The 18,181-nt window shown below is 42.7% G+C and overlaps 1 protein-coding gene across 1 annotated transcript in view; it reads right to left on the reverse strand.

Moving 5' to 3' along the window:
- LOC145717183 (ADAMTS-like protein 1) overlaps nucleotides 1–14,087 on the reverse strand; it is a gene marked incomplete at its 5' end in the record, with an annotated part of 40,956 nt that extends 26,869 nt beyond the window's left edge. The window contains one exon of the mRNA XM_081804072.1: nucleotides 13,946–14,087. Coding sequence (XP_081660198.1) covers nucleotides 13,946–14,087 — 142 coding nt within the window. The remainder of the gene's footprint in view (nucleotides 1–13,945) is intronic.
- Between the last annotated feature and the right edge of the window lie 4,094 nt (nucleotides 14,088–18,181).

Consider the following 18,181-nt stretch of genomic DNA (forward strand, 5'->3'; position numbering starts at 1 on the left):
AAGAAGAAGAAGAAGATAGCAGGAGGGGAAGAATGAAGGTGGGGAAATTGGAGTGGGAGACGAACCATGAGAGCTGATGGACTCTGAAAAACAAACTGAGGGTTCTAGAGGGGAGGGGGCTGGGAGGATGGGTTAGCCTGGTGATGGATATTAAAGAGGGCACGTTCTGCATGAAGCACTGGGTGTTATATGCAAATAATGAATCATGGAACACTACATCAAATACTAAAGATGTAATGTATGGTGATTAACATAATAATAAAAATGGAGCTCTAATGGATGAATTTGGGAAATTTCTTACATCAGAACAAAAGAAGATAGCAATGGATTATAGCCCATTCAACAAGATAGGAATCTCTGAGTCCAAGCAGATATATAAATAAGTCAATGAATAAATCCAAAGTTAAATCAAGAGTGGAATATTTACCATAGTCTCAAAGCATCTCTTTTCAAAAGACATACTATAAGGGGAAAAAAGGAAAACTTTAGAATGAAAAAGCCTGGCAGATAGAACCTTAATCAAGTGATTGGAATTAACATCAACCGTAATGGTATGATGGCAATCGTGATCACGTGATTGGGTATAACCAGAGGAGTCCAGCATCATTTCTGTGATGTTTCGGCCAGAGATGCATAACTTGAATCTAATCATGAGGAAGCCTGAGACAAACCCAAATTGAGGAACGTATTTTAAAATAACAGGCCCATAATCTTTAAAACAGTTAAGGTCATGAAAGTCAAGGAAGCCGGAAGAATGGTTCCAGATTGAAGAAGCGTGAATAGACATGAAAGCTAAATGCAGTGTGGGATTCAGGATGGATTCTTTTGCTATTAAGGACATTCTCAGGACAACTGGCACAACTTGAAGGGAATACACACTGGGTGATGGGCTATTGTGTTGTCAACTCATTTGGATCAGGTTAGAAAAAGTTCTTTGTATTACACTTCCAACTTTTTTTGTGAACTTGAGATTATGTCAAAATAACAGTATGGTAATGAAAAAAGCAATTCTTAAACCAAATCAAGAAGTAAAACATGTGTGAGAGAAAACCCTTCTCCATCTGCCAAGACCTCAGGATTTGGAGGATTGGGGGTTTGATAAACATGAGCACCCAAAGCAGTAAAATTGCTGATGGCTCAGAACATGGGGTTGCTGGAGCTTCATTTCACGTATGTTTAATCAGATTTTAAATATTTTTAAAGATCTGAGAAAAAAAAATCATCAGCAGCATTTGAATAAAACATAGTTATTATGTTCCAGGCTTTGATTTGTCTATAGTGTTTAATGGGCAGAATAGACATTTTCAAAGGGAAATATGGGTGGAGAAGGGAGGGAAAATCCTTCAAAAGTCATGGGACAGGATGACTTTTTTGGTTTATTAAATATTAAAAGCTTAATGAATCATGGAACAGTACATCAAAAACTAATGATGTAATGTATGGTGATTAACATAACAAAATAAAACTAAAAAAAAGCTCTGTAAAGACTTCTTAACAAAAGTTTTATTTTACCTCCAATTTAACTTTTTATACTATTTTTTCTTTCATAACTACATCATCTTGCGGATGATTTCAGTGTGCCTCAAAGAAATATCTTTGCCCAAATCTTGAGTCCCTCTCTATGTCCCGGACATGCATTCAGAGCTGTGATGAGTCACTCCTTGAATTACAGCTTTGAGCAAGGATCCGAGATGCCGCAAAAGTTCATTAAAGTCGAGAACAGCAGGATTACAAGGAAAAGAATTAAGAGGCAGTCTTTATTGTTCATAGAGGAACACTGTGGTCATTTTCTTCAGGGCCTAAATTCTTTTTCTGGGCTCAGGAAGCTGGCAGGACAACAGACAGGCGTGTGCTGGCTTATCTCTCTTGATACCATTTCAAAGAGTCACACATTAGATACAACGGTCCCTGCCACGTTCCAGAAAGGGCCTTGAATGAGTTTTTGGGCTTATCTCCTGGCAACAAAAGTTACAGGGAGCTCATTATTTCTGAGCAGGCACTGCCAACAGAGAAATGGAGAATTCCATAATCATAATGGATTTTCACATAAAAAGGTTCTTGACAGAATGATGTTTTTGGAATGAAACTTGTCTTTCTACATACCTTTCAGAGATAAAGTATTAAAGATGAATGATGAAAGAGAGTTTGAACTTCTAAATAGATACAGACATATTACTAGGTTATGTTTCTAGAACTATTATCATCCTTTTTTCCCTTTGGAATACACTTTCTAAGATTGGCTCTGACAGGCTCTAGTGCCTAGGGAACAGCAGATGGTCAATAAAATCCTTTTTAAGCTGGATAGGTTTTCAGGGATGGTGCAAATCTTCTGTTTTTAGGAATGTTACTTGCGACCCTAGCATGGGGATATCCTGGCAAAACGTCCTTCCCAGAATGATCATGAAAACGCTGTAACAAAATCAAAACCCAACTTTACCAGTGTGTACCTCACTGGGATTTTAAGGGTGCTGAAATGTGATTCCAGCTCCTTGCCCTGCTCCCCTTTCTACCAGCAAACGGGAGGGTGTTTTCCCAAGTTGTTTGTCCTATGTATCCATAGAATGGGAGACCCAGACCATAGCTGAGTCAAGATGTGTAATTCTTGGCAGATAGTAGAGTTGTAAGAAATATTTGTGGAATCAAGCTAGGTTTCCAGTCCAGATTTTATTCATTTATTCTTGAATAGTTAATACATACATGTGATTCAAAATTTAAAGTGTAACTAAATGGAATGCTGTGAAATTCTCCCTCTCTTCCCCCTCCCGCCTCTTCTCCAGCTACTTGGCTACTCTCCTCACAGGGAACCAGCATTCCCAGTTTCTTGCGTACCTGGAAAGTCTTTTTTTGACATAGAAAAGGATATTAAAACCGATGCCCTGAAGAAAACTGTACCTTCTTCTTGTTTGTTTTCTTTTCAAGAGCAAAGGACAATTAAATGGACTTTTTTTTTTTTTTTTTTTAACTCTAAGAGCCTTAAGGTCTAAGGAAGCCCTCAAATTATAATGTCAAGGCCAACACCCATGGCAACAAGGAGAAGTTAAGGAGTGTAGGAGACAGAGAGAGAGAGAGAGAGAGAGAGTTGGGAATGACTCTTTATCCAGGAGACAAAAAGGTATTATGAAGCAGAAGCTGGGTGGTAGTTCTGCCTCACAAAAGAGAGAAGAAACTGAAGCAAATTCTGGTAAAAGGTTAAACAAACTTGATTTCCATAATATTTGCCAAACTCAGCTTTTCCAAACTTTTCCTGAACACAGCAGGCATAACACATGAAAAGATACAAGACTGCAAACCTCTACGCGTGGCAATAGGTGACTGATTGGAGACAAGATCCTGACTGAGTTTTGACTCCATTCCATTTGGTTTGCACACAAAAAAAATGAGTCCAGACGTCTGGACTCCATGGGCCAAGGCCTGCTGTGGAACGGCACCTTGTCCTCTGCTCTCACAAGGGATGCCTAACTCACACCCGTGCTCCTTTCTTGGCCTGTCTAATCCCATATATCCTCCATGGTGCTGCTCAGGTCCCACTGCTCCATGAAGTCAACTCAGGTGCTGTGAGTCCTCTGTAGTTTATGAGCAACACTCTCCAGGAGTCAGCATCCTCTCCCCAGGTCCCTTAAAAAAACAACAATGCAATCTACAATCCAGTATGCAGCGAAGAGGAACAATAAGGAAATTACTCTTGGGTGGAAGCAAGGGGCTTCACAAGTGGTCCAGAATCTCCCCTGAGACTTTGCCTTCTCCTCGGAGTCCTAGAAATCCTACCTTTACTACCATCCTCACCTCTAGCCCCAGAATCAAGGCAACAACTAAGTTTTATAGAGTACTTTAGAGTTTACAAAATGTTTTTACATATTTAATTTCATTTGACTCTCAAATCAGTCCTGAGAGATGGGTTAGCAACCCATTTTACTAAGGAGAAAGGAAGACTCATAAAGGTTATGTGACTTGACCATTGTTCAAGTCCTATTCCCAAGTTCATGCCATTTTCATCTTTTTGGTTCAGTAGTGGGCAAAAGCCTTTTCCTTTATCTTGCTTAATTTATCTGAGAGAGGTTGAAATGGCCAAAGGGAACCTGACTAAAAAGTATGTTAATTGGTAAATATATAAAAGAAGTATAGATAGCATAAAATGGGTAAGTTAGTGAAAAGGTAGGTTATCTCTGCCTTCGGGACCTGGCCTCCAAGGGGCATTTTTTCCCCCTTTTCCAACTTTATTGAGATATAATTGACATACCCATTGTGTAAGTTTAAGGTGTACAATGTGTTTATTTGACACCCTTATTTACAGCAAAATGATTACCACCATCGCTAACACCCCCATCTCCTCACATAATTCCCATTTCTGTTTTGTGGAAGACCTGTTAAGATTTATTCTCTTAGCAACTCGCAAGTATATAATATGGTATCCCCAGGGCATCCTTAAGTTTCCTGGTTCCTCCACTTTGAGAAGGGGAAGCCTGGGGCAAGAACATGTATTGCCAAGATAGTAATGACTAGCATTAGCTGAGCATTTACTGTGTGCCAAAGAGCCATTCTAAGCACTTTATATGTATTACCTCATTTACTCCTTCCAAAAGCCCTGGAGGTATATGTAGTTATTACCTCCATTTTACAGTCCAAGGCAAAGAGAACTTCCAGAACTTGTTCAGGGTAGTAAGGCTGTTACCACACGGCCGAGCCAGGCTTTCTGACTCCAGAGTCTGCACTCCGAACCACTCTAATGTGCCTGGGAAGGGTCCCAACAGAGAGCATGGGCCTTAGATGGAGAAATGGGAACAGAACTTTCAGGAGAGAACTGAAACCTTGGTCTTTTATTATAAATGCACAGAGCTGCCATTCAGTACTCTGTTTATTCTTCCTCCTCAACTTACATTGCTTTCTTACTCTTCCTTCTGTGCTGATGGTTTCTAACTAGATAAGAAGTTCCTTGGTGTCAGGGGGCACATACATCATGCTTCTCTGTTCCTACCTAGCACCTGGCATAGAATGAACCCTTCAGTAAGGCACCTGTCTCCTGAATGATTTTTTAGCCAGTAACTTACACTCAAAATGGCAACAAGTTCTGGTCCTATAAGGAAGAACTTGTGCCAGACACCACAGTGAAGAAGAGAATAGACTTCTTGGTTCATAGATTCAACAGGGAAGTAAGGGATGGAGGCAGGAAATTAACATCTATTAGCAACCACTTTGTACCAAGCACTAAACTGGGCAGGTTGCTTATGATATCTCATTTAGTATAATTAATTCTGCAAGATGGGCATTATTGTTATGGTCTGAATGTTAGTGTTCCCCCCGCCCCTCCCCCCCCAGCCGTGCCTCCCACCAGATTCATATGCTGAAATCCTAATGCTTGGTGTGATGGTATTAGGACATAGGACCCTTGGGAGGTATATAGATCATAAGGTGGCACCTTCATGGCAAGGTTAGTGTTTTTATAAAAGAGACCGCATGAAGATCCCTAGCCCTTTCCACATTGTGAGGACACAGCAAGAAGGTGCTGGCTTTGAAACAGGAAGAGGACCTTCACCAGAATATGACTGTGCAGGCACCACAAACCTGGCCTTCCAGTTCCAGAACTATGAGAAATACGTTTCTGTTGTTGATAAGCCACCCACTCTGTAGTGTTTGTTATAGCAGCCCGAACGGGCTAAGACAAATTATTTATAATAGAGGAAGCAGATGCTGAGGATTTGGAAATAGGTCTTCTAGCTGAGGTACCAGCACTGTCCCATCCATTGTGCAAATGAGGCAGGGGCCTTAGGTCATGATCCTGTCTTCCCTTCCACCATCTGCCCCCAGGTCCTGGGACCGCCGTAAAACTGCCTCTAGCATCACACAGATGCAAGAAGGCATGGAACCAGAGTGCGTATTTTCAAAAGCCAGTGCAGGGCTGCGGAAGGATTTATTAGGTAAAGCGTAGAGTTCCTCACTTTCCCACTGATGGACTTTCAATACCTGTCTATTTCTGGGACATCTGACTCATTCACGTCATTCCCGTTAAACATGGTGGTGAGGGCAGGAGGGCCTGGGAATTGTGTCCTTGTGCCAGCAAAGGGCAGGGGCAAGTGTAAGTTTCTCAAGGTCCCCATTTCCTGACTACTTGGAGTCTTAAAATAAGCTAGTGCCTGGATGCTTGCTGTGGCTTGGGACGGTGGCTAGGCAGGGAGATTTACTGCCTCGCTTTCTGTGTCCAACTATTTTAAGTGTCACTTATGTTCTGGTGTCTTTTTAAATTTATGGATGTTCACTCCGATCTAAAGAACCACAGCCCTCCTTCCAGTGGCTTCCTCGCAAATGCCCGCTGCAATCCTGATTTAGTTTTATGGTGTATGTGCTACAGAGCTTCCTGCAGGCCCCATGGGTCTCTCTTCTCTCCTTTGGATTTTATTAAAAAGAAAAGACAAATGTGCATAAGCAGGTGCCATAAACAACGACCAAATGCTGACCTTTCTTCTTAATAGCAAAGTATATTCTTTTTGTGGGCAAAGCTATAGGAAATCAAAAGCATTTTCCTTGTGACATAAAACCTCAGGTTTTCAATATAAATGAGAAAACAGATGCCAACTCATGTCTCTTCAAAAAAGGTCAGGATAAATTTCTCTTCTTTCCCTCTCCCCCATCAAGTATGCTAGCCCTCTCCTTTTTTTTTTTTTTTTTTTGCCTTTTCTCCGCACCACTTTTCTGGCCATGTCTGCAATTTCTGATGGGATGGGTCTCCATGGTGGATTAATTTTTATCTAACTGTTGGCCATCAGAACTTGCCGTTCCCACAATGATCTTCAGAGAGGAAGCGGTGATGATCTTAGTCTTCCGAACAATCATGAAAAAGTGGCTTCCCAACAGGTGTGGCCGCGGGTACTGACTGACCTTTACTGTGTGAATTGCCTTCTAACGGGGTGCAGGAAGTGCTCGATCCAATCTGTATCAGAATAATCAGGAAGTGTACAGGGTGGGGTGAGAGTGGAAGTATGTGGAATAGATGATAAAGTTTTAATTATAGGAGAAATAAGATGGAAATGACTCAAGAGACTTTCTAAGCCAAGGTCCTGCTACCTAATCCTGTTTTAAATCACCTGAGAGTATTTATTTATTTTTTGAGAGAGAGACAGTACGTGTGAGAGGCAGAGAATCTTAAGCAGGCCCACGCTCAGTGCAGAGCCTGATACGGGGCTCAATCTCACCACCCTGAGATCATGACCTGAGCCGAAATCAAGAGTTGGATGCTTAACCGACTGAGCCACCCAGGTACCCCTCACCTGAGAATATTTATGCAGCCTCTTTTCTCCCCAGGACCTAGAATCTAGTTGGGAGACATGACATAGATGGGAGATACCTTTAATAATACAAACGGTGAGGTGCCTGGGTGGCTCAGTCATTAAGCGTCTGCCTTCAGCTCAGGTCATGATCCCAGGATCCTGGGATCAAGCCCCGCATCAGGCTCCCTGCTCGGCGGGAAGCCTGCTTCTCCCTCCCACTCCCCCTGCTTGTGTTCCCTCTCTTGCTGTGTCTCTCTCTGTCAAATAAATAAATAAAATCTTAAAAAAAATAATAATACAAACGGTGGTCTGCTCGGTGTCCTATCAGTGGTCTAGAGCATGGGTTGACTAGCAATGGCCTGAGCGCCAAACCCGGCCTTGTTTCTGTAAATTAAGTGTTACTGGACTACAGCTCCACCCATTTGTTTCTTATTGTCCATGGCTGTTCCACTCGGCAACTGCAGAGTTGAGTCCTTGCAACAGGTACCTTGTGGCCCTAAATGTGTAAAGTGTTTCCTTCCTATCTGGTCCTTTATGGAAAAGGTTTGCCCAACCCTGGTCTGGAGTAGGTGCCTCAGGAGGTCAGCAAGGCGGGATCAGCTCACGCTGAAGCACTACAAGAAGGCCTCACAGAATGGCTTGGACTGTGCCTTGAAGACTTCGGATTTAGCTAGAAAGGAAGGGACAGGAGGGTATTCCAGGCAAGAAAGGGTCAAAGCCATGGCAATTACTAGGGAACAGTTTGATTGGAATGGAGGAATCATTTGTGATAGGAATAAGATAGAAAGATCCATACAGGGGCTATGTCTGAATAGCAAGGAATCTTGAAAGCCAGGCTAAATTTTTTTAAAATGATAAAGCCTACCATTTCCCCACCCCAGCCTCTATATGAATAGAAAGGGATGTGGAAGTGACTTTTTAAGTCCATTCAAGCTCTGAGAATCAGTTTTTAAAAGTACTGATGCGTACCCCCACCCCCAGAGATTCTGTCTTAATTGGTCTCAGGGGGGACTTTTCTTTTTTTAAACTTCTCAGGGGACTCTAGTGCAATTGGGAACCTCTTCCTAGATGAAGGAAATGGCCAGGCACGTGCCTGCAGAAGCCCAGCTCAGGGCCAGGTAGAGGTAGCAGGTGCCCAACACATGTGAGTCAAATTAAGTCAGCAATATTGGCTTGTACCAGAGCCAGCCTGATAAACCTCTCTTTTACTAGAGTCAGCTATATAATATTCAGTTGGCCACATGGTTTCCAATAAAAGAAATCACTTCTGCCTGCCCCTGCCTAATCCTGGAAAAGCCCATGATGCTCAATGCGATATTGAGTCTGTTTATAAATTTGGGCATTTATAGTTCTCTCACTGCTATTTTAACATGACCATTTACAAGGCCTTACACAATTTGCCCTCAGCCTTGTTACGTCTCTGATCTTCTCTCTCCCACACACAACCCCAATGACTCCATTCCTGCCCCACTACACTAGCTTCTTTGTTGTTCCCTGAATACACTAGGCATGTCCCTGCCTCAAGGATTCCACACTGGCTCTTCCACTGCCTCCCCTCCCCTCCCCCCTCCTCTTATCTCTCTTCCCTTCTTCTCTTCCTCCAGACACATGCAAGGCTCAACAGTTCATGTTCAAGTCTTTGCTCAAAGATAACTTTCTTGATGAACCCTGTCTTGCCAATCTAATTTAAAATTGCATCCTCGTTCCCACACAGGCACTATCCATCCTTCCTTCCCTGCTTTATTTTCCATAGCACTTATCTAATATACTATGCCTTCCATACCTTCTAATATACTATGTCATTTACTTCATTGTGTTTGCTTTCTATTTCCCATAGCACAATGAAAGCTGTATGAGAGAAGGGATTTTTATTTTGTTCTCTGTTGCATCCCCAGTGCCTTCGATGGTGCCCAGAACATAGAAGTTGCTCAGTAAGTGTCTATTCCGTCAGTGCTTGGAATGCTTTTACTCATCATTTAAGACTGAGTTTGAACAGTTCCTCTCTGAAGCCCACTCTGATTTTCCCTTCGCCAAAGAAAGGGGTCCTTCCTTCCCTGTTCCCTTTGGCTTTTTCTGCAACTCTTTTTTTTTAAAGATTTTATTTATTTATTTATTAGAGAGCGAGCGAGAGAGAAACAGCATGAGAGGGGGGAAGGTCAGAGGGAGAAACAGGCTCCCCGCCGAGCCGGGAACCTGATGTGGGGCTCGATCCCAGGACCCCGGGATCATGACCTGAGCCGAAGGCAGTCGCTCAACCGACTGAGCCACCCAGGCGCCCCTTTTTCTGCAACTCTTTAGAGCTTTTTCTCACACATGACTGACTTTTCTCTCTCTCCTACTGCTTCTGAGCTCCAATGCTGGGGGAGGGCATAGGACCCTGCATCTAAGGCAGACTGGACAGGTGTGTGTAAAGGAAATGAACCAGAATTTAATAACAAAATCTTTGACTATCTTTTAACAACACTTTCTACAGTTGTACACCTAGGCAGGTCTCCATTTTATTCCAATGTGTTGACTTGAGTGGTCTGAAATGTGTCATCAGCACAAAGCAGGTACATGAGCTTTCCAGAGAATCGTATGGACGACCATTGGCCCCTGACGTTAACCTATTTACCAAGCCCTGTCGGTGTTACATCTTACAAATCCCTGAATTTGTTCACTTCTTCCCATTCTCTCCAGCTCTCTACTCTCACCCATGGTTATCTCTTACCTGAAATACTTCCTAAATGGTGGACTCTACCTAGTCTCTTCCCTGGAACTCATCCCCTGCTCAGTAGCCAGAACAGGCTTTTAATACACAAATCAGATGATGTCTCTCTCTTGCTTTTAAACCATTCAGAGACTTCCCATTGCAACTATGTGAAAGTGCAAAGTGTGCAAAGTGTGAAAGTCTTACCAGGGCTCACAGAGGGCCAGCAACTTGCTCCTGCTTCTCTCTTTACCTTCATCTTAGGCCATTCTCCCCTTAGTTACTGCTGTGATGCTTCCTTAAATGCTCTAGGCTTTCTTGCTTCAGAACCTCTGCTGGTTCCTCTGCCTTGGAATGCTCTGGATCTCCTCTGTCTGGGATGCTCGCTCTTCACTTGGATAGCTTCCAGTCTCTCTTCTAATCTCAGCTCAAATATCTCCTCAAGAAAGCTTGCCTAAAGCTCAGGCCAAGGGTGCTGTTCTGCCATATGTCCCCAGAGCACCAGTAGTTACTATTTTGATCACAGTCTTCTTACTTGAATAACTCTCCCCATCAGACTTGAAGTGTGTACCGGAATTCAAGCCAAACAGGTATGTTAATCTGCTTGTGTGTCACTGTATCTTCAGATCTAGGTCAGTGCCTAATGCCTAGTAAATGCTCAATAAATTTTTCTGGACTGAATGAATGAGAGCTAGGTTTTTCTATCGTATTTACTGTGTATCCCCGCCCCTAGCATAGTGTCTATATTAGGCACTCAACAAATATTTATTCAATGAGCAAACTGATCTATCTTTGAGATATTGCCTTCTTAGGCCCTTCACCAAGGCTTTCAATTTTGAACATTAATATTTATTCAACTGTTTTCTGAAATATCCTCCTACTTTGAGGGGTTTACATGAAAACAATGACTATAAACTGCACCCTAAACTCTAGATCTGGGTCTCATACATTCCAGCCATAGTTCCCTCATCGGTGTGGTATGATTTGTCAGAACTGCATCTAGGCCAACCATGCTCTGCAGTTCTTAGGTCTTCAAATGAATAGAAAAGAAAATGTGCAGGCTGCTGGTCTCCGGTGGTCAGAAGGAAAACACTACCGCCTGGCTGTCGTGGGTGGGCCTTGGCCTCACTGCCTGGCTTCTCCAGGGCTGGAAGGGCTCTGAGAAGTGGAACTGTTACCATGCAGGGCCCTGGAGGGCCTGCTGATGCTGCTGAGAGGCTGCTGCGTGTGCTGGCTGTGACCCTTGAGCCCCCGGCTGGGGAGAGGGGCCAGGCACAATGGCTTCTTTCATGGGAAAACTTTACTCTGCAAACCCAGGTTTGAATGCCTGAATCTCTCTCCTCTTGGTAAATCACATGGGACGAGAAAAGGTTTGTGCTGTTTGGCTCTCTATAAGACTAGCATGGCATGAGGTTCCAGCAGAGAAGTCAGGAGTCCCTCTGCCTGGGCATTTCAGCTTGCTTGCTCATGAAGGAGAGTTTGGGACTAAATATAGGGGGGCGGACCAAACCCTATGGATACATTCTGTGAGACATCCTAACAGGTTCTGGACCTAAATAAGATAGGCTGAGAAGAGATTGAACTGCTTTTCTTAAGCCACATATAATCATGTGTTTTCTTATTGGAAGCACCCAAGTTCATCTAATTTTGACAAAAATCTAGGGCCTCTCTTTTCCGACCTTCCTGAGAAAGACTTCTACTACTATAAGTCAGGTTTGTTGGCTTGCTTTTTTCTTTCAGGCTATTTTACTTCATGGAGAAAACCTAACCTAGTGACAGGATAAAAGACAGAGTGGTACGGTGCAAAGACTGGTCCTCCTCAGAAACAAGAGATGTGTGATCACCACCATAGACCTTGGTGTTCTTTCTACATAATGAGGTGGATGGACTAGATCAGCGACTGGCAGACATTTTCTGTAAAGGACTAGAAAGGAAATACTTTAGGCTTCTGGGCCGTATGGTTTCTGTCACAAGTAGTTGACTCTGCCATCATGGCATGAAAGAAGTCACAGACAATACATAGGTAAATAAATGGGCATGGCTGCATGCCAATAAAACTTTATTTACAAAAACAAGCAGTGACCTAGATTTGGCCCAGGGACTATAGTTTGCCAACCCTGTAAGACATTATCTCTTAAAAGTGTTTATGTAATAATTCCAGAATGTGATTGCCAAATTTACTATCAGCTGAGTCTAGGCAAATATTTAAAACATTCACATCATATATATGTGTGTGTGTGTGTGTGTGTATGTGTTTGCTTTCTATTTCCCATAGCACAATGCTGGCGAGGCATCAACATTCACTGCTAGAGTCCATGTTGCCTAAGCAGTTACGTTCAGGGAACTTATGGTTACTGACTCGCTGTCCCATTCAAATGGAACAGTCTGGATGTGAACTAGGGTATTACGGTGTCTCTCAACTGTTAGAGTTAAATACCAGTCTAAGGTAACAGAGCACTATAAACTAGCGATGGAATGCAGCAACATAAAGCACAATAAATTCTTATTGCTTATGACTACAATGAGACAAAATATTATTCCAGAATAGGGAGAAAGAAAGTAAAACTATCACGGAAAAATATGAGCAGGTTAATTTTTCCAGCATGCTGAATGGCACCTGAGTGACCCAAGAGTTACTGAACTTGAAAATAAACCATTGCTGCACACTCTGCTAGTGACTGGGCTATGATTAATAGTTATGACAATTTCTCATAGTGATGAGTCTAAAATAAAAAAAAGTTTACAATACTCACATTTAATTTGGAATACTTTTACCATTTATAAGCCAAAAGAAAGCAGTTTGAAACTTCCATGAATTCTGATTAACGTGATGTGGAAAAACTCAATGCCAAGCTTGTGTAAGTTATGGGAAACAGAATAGGGCTACTTGTCATTATATGTGTCTTATTTTTAGGATCAGATCAGAAACAGAGAAATTATAGGCTTTTTCCATATGCTCATACACTATGAGCATTCTTTGTTAATTTTAGATCATAATGAAACCTGAAGGTAATCTTTCTGTTTGTAATCCTATACCAGTCCCTGTGGCCATGTTGATAAGTCTGACTTAGCAACATGGCCAGTATGACTAGGCACCCTTTGGCCTCCTGCTCCTTGCTAGGTGGTGGGGAGGAGAAAAGAGAAACTTGCAACTTTGAGCCAAAGGAATAATTTTAGTTACCATTAGCAACATTTGGGGCCACAAAGAGTTAGCATGGTGATTTCCCCCATTTTGTAGACCTGTTTTTTTTTCCCCCCAGGCTTTTGAAGGCAGATAATTCTTCTCTTCCACCTTGACTTGACCCTCTCCAGAAGCCATAACAGGAGTACAGAGGTTCCTGTGGCATCTCCATGATTCTGGTGTGAAGGGTCCAGGGCCTGGATGCCCTCATAAAGCTCTCTGCTACCAGAGGGCACCAGCCATGTGGGCAATAATTGGTGAAGGTTCCCATTGACAGATGCCAGAGAAGCTATACTTGGTAAAGCTATTTAAACACTTGCTTGAGGAGTCCATCTGGGTTGGTTTCAGGCCCTACCTATAGAAGGCCAGCCTAAATAGAATTATCTAGCTTTTTCTTCTTGAAAGCTGATGATAGCTCTAGTTTAGTTATGAGGAGGTCATGGCGGCACACTGGGGTATGGTTGGCAAGGGGAGAGGAGATATAGGAGCTATTTTTACTACTCTGCTTTTTACTTACTTACTGTTCAGTGAGTCAATCTGATTGAGAGGATCTTGACTGTGGTATTAGCCCAAGAGGATTCAGAAAGGAGCCATGCTGGAATCTAGACAAGCTAGAGTCCAGACTAAGATCTGCACTCACCTCACATGGAAAGTCAGCCAAGTTTCCACTGGTGAGTCTGGATTCTGTAGGCAATTTAGTGATTTCCTGTTGGCCACCCCCTCCTGCTGCCTCCCTCCCACCTGCAAGCAGTCACCCATCCATAAATCCTGTCCAGCCCTGGATTTCAGCCCAATGTTCCAGAGATTTGGACTCACCAAGGAGAGCGGAATTCCCAGGATCCAGGACCAGCTGTGCTCCCAGAGGAGATGTCAGCACTGAAGGAAGGTTCGGTCCAGTGGCTGAAAGCAAGGCCCTGATGTCTTCCAACTGTGTGGGGACTTGGGGGGGATCTGTGGGAAGGCAGATGGGGAGTCAGGCAGGTTAAAGCATAAAGGCTGTATTAAGGGGGGAAGGAAAGATGGGCATGTATTTAAGGCAGGCATTATGGTTGCCTTTTAGCATCATTTTTTTCCCACAGAGAAAGTGTACCTATCAAGGTGAGTCAGAATTTCCAGCTTAGTGTTTGATGCCCAAAACAGTAAGGTCAGTAATAAGAATCAGGCATGTTGATTTTAGGAGTTCCTTACTGTATACACCACTTTATACCACAGTACCACTGGGTCTCTATAAATGTGTAGGCAAATTAAACTATATTATAAAAATACTCTTAAAAAGCCAACACTTCTTCAGCATTTATTATATGCCAAGTCCTGTGTTAAATAGTTTTCATTCCTTTTTTCATTTAACTCTTACGGTATCCTTTAGAGCACTCTGTTACTGTCCCCACAGATAGGGATACATCACCACAGGAATTTTTTATCTTAGAGGGAGAGCGAGAGAGTGCACACACATGTCGGGGGTGGGGGAAAGTAGAGGGGGAGGGAGAGAGAGAATCTTAAGCAGACTCCACGCCTAGCACTGAGCCTGACACGGGGCTCAGCCTCACGACCCTGAGATCATGACCTGAGCCAAAACTGAGTCAGATGCTTAACTGACTGCACTATCCAGGTGACCCAGGAATTTATTATTTAAAAGAAGCCTACCAGTGACATTTTCTATGAAGAAAAAGTATATTTATGAAGTTGATAAAGTGAATTTGCTTTGTGGTCTGGATTTTTATGCCCAGGTAGGACCAGATAAGCAGGACAGGGATGATTTGTTCTTTAAAATCTTAGAAGGAGTTAGGGCTGAAGTCATCAGGGGTCTAGTTAACCAGAGCCCAAAGTGACACAAATGGGAAATAGAGTGGCTTATCATTTCCACTGGACAAATAAAGAGGAGAGCACCTATTGAAGCTGGTGGTGAGAGGACTCAAGATTCTCTGAGAAAAGAAGCAGAATCCTGTTTCCCCACTTCCTACGTCTCCCAAGGTGGACTCCCATCTTTTTCTCTAGAGCACTTGTTGGAGTCTGAAGAGAAGCAGGAGTATTTCTTTTGTAACTGATGGTCATTTCATCAGTGTTCAGTGAGGGCCTATTTTGTGCCTGTCACCTTGTCAGATACTTGTTAAGGGTGGCAAGTAAGTCATAATGGCTTGAGAGTCTGCTTCAGAAATATGCCTTCTGTCTACTCTGCCTTGACTGCAAAAAACCATTGCATACAGAAAACAATGATGAGCTTGAGATTTTTATATCTGTATCTATCTATCTATATAAATTACAAAGACATTATATATGTTATATATAATTTAAAAATCTTCTTTATATGGTATAGGTGAAAACATCATGTTTGGGTTCGGGAATGCTCTATTTGAGCTGTGGCTCTGTCATTCACTAACTTGGGCAAGTCACTTAATTCCTCTAAGCCTTAGTTTCCTTGTCTATAAAATGGTGAGGAAACTCATCATTTCCTAGATCTCTTTTTACTCTGAAATACCAGGATTTTAGGAACTGATGGTAGTAGTTTACTCCAGCCTAGAGTCTCTTCTTCCCATCTTTTTTATTTTTTTAAACTTAAGTAATTAAATTTTAAAATTTAAATTCAAGTTAGTTAACATATAGTGCCTCCCTGGTTTCAGGAGCAGAATCCAGTGATTTATCACCCACACACAAGACCCAGTGGTCATCCCAACATGTGCCTTCCTTAATGCCCATCACCCATTTTTTAATATTCCCTTGAGGATATTGAAATTGAATGCTGAATAGTCCCTCAAGAATATTAAACTCAAGGGATGCCTGGGTGGTGTAGTCAGTTAATAGTCAGCTCTTGGTTTTGGCTCAGGTCATGATCTTGGGGTCGTGGGATCCAGCCCTGTGTTGGGCTCCCTGCTCAGTGGGGAGTCTGCTTGAGTTTCTCTCCCTCCCTCTGCCCTTCCTGCTCGTGCTTTCTCTCTCTCAAATCAATCAATCAATCAATCTTTAAAAAAAAGAATATTAAACTCAAGAAACCTTTGCTTATTTCCTAAAAGTCAAAAAGGGAGGTTATGTCCCATCTTCAAAACCATCAGATCTTCCTGGGCCAAATGTCAGCCCCTTCTAATGCCCTTAGAACTTCTATCATATTGTTCTTCTTTGGTGCATGTCCATTTGATCTTCCGAGGGAAACCGTAAATTCTCCAAAGACAGAGGTCACCTCTTAAATTTATCCCAACGCTCGAGATGGAACTTAGAGGCAATATGTCATGAATATTCATTCAACGGCCACAGGAATAAATGAATGAAAGTCACATTACACATCAAGTCTCCATGCTACAGAGCTTGGCCTGAAAGCTCAGTTTTATACACAAAATCCCTTGTTTAAAAATTAAGCCCCGGGGCGCCTGGGTGGCTCAGTTGGTTAAGCGACTGCCTTCGGCTCAGGTCATGATCCTGGAGTCCCAGGATCGAGTCCCGCATCGGGCTCCCTGCTCGGCAGGGAGTCTGCTTCTCCCTCTGACCCTCCTCCCTCTCATGCTCTCTGTCTCTCATAAATAAATAAAATCTTTAAAAAAAAATTAAGCCCCATTTTGGCTGATTAAAATAAAAAAAGAGACATTATTTCTATGTTCATAGCCACCCATACAACTAAAAATACTTGGATTAATAAACCAAGGCTTCTGATCAAGAAAAGCCCTCCACTTAAGAGTCTAAACAGTGATTTTTTTTTTTCCCATCACGTTTGATTAAAATGGGAAGATGTCCTACTCAACCAGCTCCATGTTCACGGTCACACTGGTCTTCAGTCGCAATGCTGCAAGAGCTGCCTGGCAGAACACATGCCCTTCATTGGCAAAGCTACTGTAGCAACCACGCATCCTAGGCTCTTCTCTCTGTCAGTGCAGGTGACAATCAAGGCTTATTTCAGGAGGAAAAGCCCACAGGAAGCCCCGTTAACTCAGTGTGGGGCAACCGTGCCTGGGCCCCGGGCTCCAGACTCGCAAGCAGCTCAGCCGGATGAAACCCAACACAGAACAAATGACATCTGTCATGGAGCTGCCTTCCTGTGGCTTTCTAAGATGACTGGAGGTTTATGCAGCCACTGGTGAGATGGAAACCTGCCGGGGCCTCTCTGAAACCTGAGCGGGCAAGGGCTAGAGACCCTAGGCTTTGGTCTATCAGCAATTGGAGGTATGGAAATACGAGTATAAAGTTTAATTATTTTTCCCCAAGGAGGTCTCCAATATATGAATGTGTGTGTATGTATGTATGGTGTGTGATTCTTCATACTTCTCATAGTTTCCTTTTCTTCTTAGAACGATAGCTTTCTCTTAGTGAGAAAACTAGCATGAGGGCTCTAATCATTGCTTTTTTTTTAACTTTCTTTTTTTTTATTATTATGTTATGTTAATCACCATACATTACATCATTAGTTTTTTTTTTTTAATTTTTTTTTTTTTAAGATTTTATTTATTTATTTGAGAGAGAGAGAGTGAGAGACAGAGAGCATGAGAGGGAGGAGGGTCAGAGGGAGAAGCAGACTCCCTGCCGAGCAGGGAGCCCGATGCGGGACTCGATCCTGGGACTCCAGGATCATGACCTGAGCCGAAGGCAGTCGCTTAACCAACTGAGCCACCCAGGCGCCCCATTACATCATTAGTTTTTGATATAGTGTTCCATGATTCATTGTTTGCGTGTAACACCCAGTGCTCCATGCAGAACGTGCCCTCTTTAATAGCCAATCACCAGGCTAACCAAGTGGGATTTATCCCTGGGCTGCAAGGTTGGTTCAACATCCGCAAATCAATCAATGTGATACAATACATTAATAAAAGAAAGAGCAAGAACCATATGATCCTCTCAATAGATGCAGAAAAAACATTTGACAAAGTACAGCATCCTTCCTTAATCAAAACTCTTCAGAGTATAGGGATAGAGGGTACATACCTCAATATCATAAAAGCCATCTATGAAAAACCCACAGCGAATATCATTCTCAATGGGGAAAAACTGAGAGCTTTCCCCCTAAGGTCAGGAACATGGCAGGGATGTCCACTATCACCACTGCTATTCAACATAGTACTAGAAGTCCTAGCC

Source organism: Leptonychotes weddellii, chromosome 14 (genome assembly GCF_054177405.1).
Source record: "Leptonychotes weddellii isolate Sample4059 chromosome 14, ASM5417740v2, whole genome shotgun sequence".
NCBI classification, from domain to species: domain Eukaryota; kingdom Metazoa; phylum Chordata; class Mammalia; order Carnivora; family Phocidae; genus Leptonychotes; species Leptonychotes weddellii.